Source organism: Poecilia reticulata, linkage group LG18, assembly GCF_000633615.1.
Source record: "Poecilia reticulata strain Guanapo linkage group LG18, Guppy_female_1.0+MT, whole genome shotgun sequence".
Taxonomy (NCBI): Eukaryota; Metazoa; Chordata; class Actinopteri; order Cyprinodontiformes; family Poeciliidae; genus Poecilia; species Poecilia reticulata.
This window is the reverse complement of record NC_024348.1, coordinates 8,699,729-8,704,938: the sequence shown is the minus strand read 5'-3', so window position 1 is coordinate 8,704,938 and position 5,210 is coordinate 8,699,729. Positions and strand designations below refer to the sequence as shown.

The 5,210-nt window shown below is 41.3% G+C and overlaps 1 protein-coding gene across 2 annotated transcripts in view; it reads right to left on the bottom strand.

The window, feature by feature from the left end:
- Nucleotides 1–5,210, bottom strand: part of rbpjb (recombination signal binding protein for immunoglobulin kappa J region b) — a 51,219-nt gene that overhangs the window by 9,761 nt on the left and 36,248 nt on the right. Inside the window, exons 1-4 of one of the 2 annotated variants that reach the window (XM_017310550.1) lie at nt 4,455–4,511; nt 3,911–4,006; nt 1,085–1,250; nt 489–663 (exon numbers count right to left, since the gene is read on the bottom strand). In XM_017310550.1, coding sequence (XP_017166039.1) covers nt 489–663; nt 1,085–1,250; nt 3,911–3,999 — 430 coding nt within the window. In that variant the 5' untranslated portion in view covers nt 4,000–4,006; nt 4,455–4,511. Of the gene's footprint in view, nt 1–488; nt 664–1,084; nt 1,251–3,910; nt 4,007–4,454; nt 4,512–5,210 lie in introns of those variants that run through there. The other variant, XM_008435485.2, reaches the window with a different exon arrangement.

Sequence of the window (5,210 nt, the reverse complement as noted above, 5' to 3'; positions counted from 1 at the left end):
CCCTCATTTGAAAACCTTGTTAGGTGTTAAAATACTGCGCTGCTGTTAGAATTATGCACCTAATAGCATATTTTAATGTTTTTATTTGTATTTGGGGCAGTTTCCTATTTAACAACTCAGAAATGTGAGCAGAAGAGACAATGTTTCATTTTGCTCCTTAGCAGAATAAAATATTGAATCATTTTATCTTTATTAGACAAATTTAAAAAAAATTTTGTTAAAACTATTTGGCTCCAAAACATTGAATCTTCTCAGATAAAACTTACTTTGGTGCACATTGTCTTAGGAAATGGATGACATGAAACAGTCAGTTACAGTATTTGCATTCTGCAGTTTTCCAACCAAAGTATACAGAGCTGCAAGGTAATATTTTGAGTTAAAAGAAGTGAAAACGGCATTTATAAAGATAAAATCTAACCAAGGAACAATCTGTGAACCGACAGCAAAGACAAAGACACACAAAAAAAGAGGAAACTCGTCCAACTCACGGTCAGCGTTTTTGAGGGACTGCTTCTTTTTGGAGGGCTTGGAGATGACTTTGATCCTCTTGCTGAGGAAGACGCCAATGTCTGCGCTGTTGCCGTAGAACATCTTGACGGACAACATGAAGTGCTTTCTCTTGTCGGAGTCGGATATGTACAAGGTTTTGGCTGTGCAATAATTCTGAGGAGAAATGGTGAATCATTCGATTATTGTTGCTCAAACTGCAAAGTGAACTGATAGGTTGGCGTCAGATTTATGCTATGATTTATGTTCATTTATCTGCCGCTGGATGTTTAGATAAATCCACTGAAAGCTCATATCTAATGTTTGTTTGAACTGTTGTTCTGAATTTACTCAGAATCTCCTTTAATATGATCGGCTGCAAAAGAGAGTGAATCCACAATTCCTCTTAGAATCTTCATTGGACTTTCTTCCAATGAAGAATATTGGTTAATCCAATAAAGCAGTCAGATTGTGAAGGCTGCAGTTTGCCATGATTCCTTCATATCAGCTTGCATATATAAGGTGCACACTGTGCGAATTTGGAGGAATCCAGAGTAAACACTTTCTTTTCCCGAGCGTCTTTTTGTGTAGTTTGTACCTTTCCCTCTAGGTTGAGCTGTTGCATTTCTTGGTCGCTGTTGCCGATGCCGATGAAGGCACACGGCTGCGACTCGTGCTCATTGCAGCCGTCTCTCTCCATCTGCTCCTTCTTTTTCTTCCAGCCGCTGCCCATCAGGTAGACGCAGGGAGGAGGGCAGAAGAACCTGGAAACAATGAGGCTTGTCTTTTTTTTTTTTTTTTTTTTTTTTACAAAGCAGCTCTGTTTCCAAGACAACCTTCTGTAAATATGCTTTTGAGCTTTTAAGAATCAACATTTATTCAAGTCTCGAATATAAAAATAATTATTTTAAGTCAAATACTTTTAATTAGATTAAACCAAATATTGTGCATCCTAATTCACACCAGTAGAGGGCAGTCTAGTGTCATCTCTCTCTTGTAGTGAAAAGAAAAATCTGGTTCAATATTTTTATCTGCAACTTTATTTCAAAAGTTGTTGCACTTTGCGGTCCAGACACACAGACACGCGCGCGCACACACACACACACACACACACACACAAAACAAAATTTCAAAATAAATTTTAGACATTTTAGTCCTTCACAAATAAACGAAAAAGAAGAAACCATCTCATTACTGGATGAACTAGGTTCATGTGGAACTGGAGAGCAAGTTGTTTCGCAACTCCAGACTCGGTCTCTATGGGTGTTTGTCTACTTTCACCTCCTATAAAAAGCACAGAAGAGCGAGAAGCGGCGAGAAACGGGAGGGGGGACTTTAAGGTCCTCCGTTCACCTCCAGTCTTCAGGCCCGTGTGTAAAAAAAAATCTCCAGAGAGAGACATACAGAGGTGCAACCTGATAACAACAAAGCAGCATCCTGCAAAGTCCTGCCAAACAAAGACTATTATCTGAGGAATTCATCTTTTTCCAGCTCTTGGTGGTTGGCGTCCAACGTTTGATTTGCCAAGAGATAGGCAGCCTGATGAGATTGCAAGCAGTGTCGCAAGCGAAGCCAAAAAAACGCAGCAGAGCCGCAGAGAGCAGCGGAATGAAGACGCGAAGCGTTTCGGGGGGGAAGGAGGCTATAAAAAGTTGCAGCAAAGGGTGGAAAGGTGAAGCGCAGCATTACAGGAAGGGTTTGAGGAAGAAGAGAAGAGTTCAAGAGAGCAGAGTTGAAGAAAAAAAAAAACAGGAGGTGTTGCATCAGCTGCTGATTGAAGTGCAGTTACTTGTGTTGCATAGAAGATGAGTTGAAAAGTTTGACGGCAGCACAGCCTCTGCAGCTTAGATCCAACCAATGAAATTCCTCCCGATTTCCCAAAACATTCCCTCTGGAGGAGTTCGACTTCCAGCTCTAGCTGCCTTCAGCTCAATGTGTTTTCCATGCTCTCTGTCGAGACTGATCAGTGCAATACCTGAAGGGAAACGTTGGTTTGCTTATGTTCACACGATAGCTGATAGCCGAGAGGCGGCGAGAGGGTCTCCAGTCCGTCACACGGCAACAATTAACACTTTAACTTAAAAAAATAAATAAATACTGGAAAATTGAGTTTGAAACAGTTTCGTTTAGGAGACAAACTGGAGCAGAAAACAACAAACCTGGATATTGCACAAATTAAAATTTTTTTGTCATGTAACGCACACATTCATTACACAAAAACATCCCAAGCTTTTATGTTCTGGTAGTTTTGATCACTTTGGCTCATAGATGAATCAGATTATCGCATAAAAACAATCAGAAACGACCCGCTTCTGGAAAGTCGGTTCAATTCTGTTTGTTTTGCTTGAATTACTGCATCAATGCGGCGTAGAACGGCGGCAATCAGCTGAAGTATGAGGGGAGGAAACACGAGCTGCTCTAAATGATCCTGGTAGACTTTTACATTGACTGTGGACCAGGTCTGTCACAATAATTGATAATTTATCATGCAATTAATTGATTTAAGACAAACTCAATAATTTCCATTGGCATGATCTATCGTTTATATCTTTTTCCTTTCTTTCTGGATGATAAAAGTCTTCAGTTTAGTGCTTTTGGTCTGAGCTAAACATTTTTTTTTAACTTAAAACTTGTTTGCAGAGACGTTGTAATTAATTTTATTTATTGTCTTGTGTATTTATTTTGGATATTTAAGATGTCTTCCAGTTCCAGTGTTAAATGTTCTTTAGAATTGAAAGTTTATTGATCCCTGAGAATGTCCTCTTGCGATATTAGCATGCCATTATCATTGAATTGCTTAAAAATGTTCTCAAACCAACAATATTATTGATTATCCTGATAACTTCTGGAACAATTTATGTGAAGACAAAAGATTGTGCGCTAATTTTCTTTTGAGGTGGACAAAATCGGTTTTACACGCAAGCAACGGCCGATTGACGATCTCTAAAAAAAATGAAGGAAATCAGGGGCGATTTATTGGTGCACCCCTGATCGTATCCTTTCAAATACTGTGTCGAAGTATTCCTTTGTCAATTGCGAAAATGATTTTTTGCAGCTCTACATCAGAGTCAAAATCTTCATACTTGTAGAGCTTTATTAGGCGTTTCATCTACAACATTGGAGAAACGAAACGTTTGGGGAAAAAAATATTTTTGTCCATACTAAGAAACCCAGACGAGCTCAAAGTCCACGCAGAAAAACTGGAGGTGAGAGTTTTGTTTTCAGCATCCCGAGGACGAACTAATCCATAACAGCCAGTCTGTGTTAATCCCTCTAATGATCGCCTGCTCTTTTCAGAGATGTTGGAGGGGTTTTTACACGGGTTTTGTGACGGTTGCTTTCTCGCGGCAGCGTGGCGTCCAAGTGCGACGATCGTTCAGAGAGAGAGAGAGAGGAAGAGAGCCGACGTCGATCGGGGGCTCACCTTTTCTCATTGCCGTAGGATTTCTGTGCAACCTTTGCGTGCAGGATCATGACGGTTTGGTCGCCTCGCTCCTTTAGGTAATTCCTCATTGCTTCTCTGCAAAACAAAACAGAAACATTAAAGTTTTATCACCGACATACCTCGTCACTTGGAAGGTAAAGGGTTTTTTTTTTGTTTGTTTCCTTCGGATTAGAGTTGCAATGATTCATCAAAAAGCGTACAGGTTGAGGGAAAAAAAAAAACCCGAAGCGAATGCACAAGTGTCACACGTGTAATCAGACTGAGGTGAGGAAACGCATACAGTGAACTCAGGATGACCCAACAAAAGACTCGAGCGCTTGCCAAGAAGTTCTGCTCTCCCCCAGATGTGTCCGTGTGGGGGTGGGCTGAACTCTCAACGCCTGGCTCAGGGGGACGGAGGGGAGCGAGAGTCGGGAACGTGGAGGAGAAACAGAAGATGAAGAGAGAGAGAGGGACAGAGAGAGAGGGGAGTAATGGAAGGATAGAGAGGGGAGAAAAACAACAACAACAAAGCTGACCTCACCAGCAAAAACTTCTTGTTTTTTGGAGTTTTTTTCCCTCATTCGGAGCTTCTTGCCCCTTAAAAGGCACAGATCGTGTTTAGATGGAGACGCTGCATCACACCTTGACTCAGGCTGCACACATGAACAGATGTCAGTGACACCTGACACGCCAGGGTCTTTTCTCACACACACACACACACACACACACACACACACACACACACACACACACACGCCGTTCCAGTCTGCAACGTTAGGCTCGGAGCTGGAGTTTGACAGAGCCTTTGTTATGAAAAGTATGGGGCCTCCTCAGAGCGCCGCTGTGTGTGTGCGTGCGTGCGTGCGTGCGTGCGCGCTAGGGGAATGGAGGTGATGCAGCAGAGGAGGAAGTCCAAGAGGAATTGCGGTTTATCCATTTCATAATGGATGAGAGAAGGCTTTCTTACTTCACTCTAATGACATTTTTATTGGATATTTTCATCTGACAGCAAAGCAGAATTTAGCAATTTCTGAATTACTGACTGGCCGAATCTTATAAACAAGAACAGGCAGCTGAACTGATCTGAAGCCTCCATTTATCAGGGTCCCTAAAAGGATTTATCTTAAATTCTTAAAGAAATATTAACTTTGCAGATTTTTAGGTCCTTCATATTAATTCAAAAAGGTAAAAATACTAAGAACTGGAATAGGAAACCTGACAAAAAACACAAACAGGAAGGAAGGACAAAATTAAGGGAAATGGGAGGAAGGGGAAAGGAAAGGAAAGGGAGGAAAGG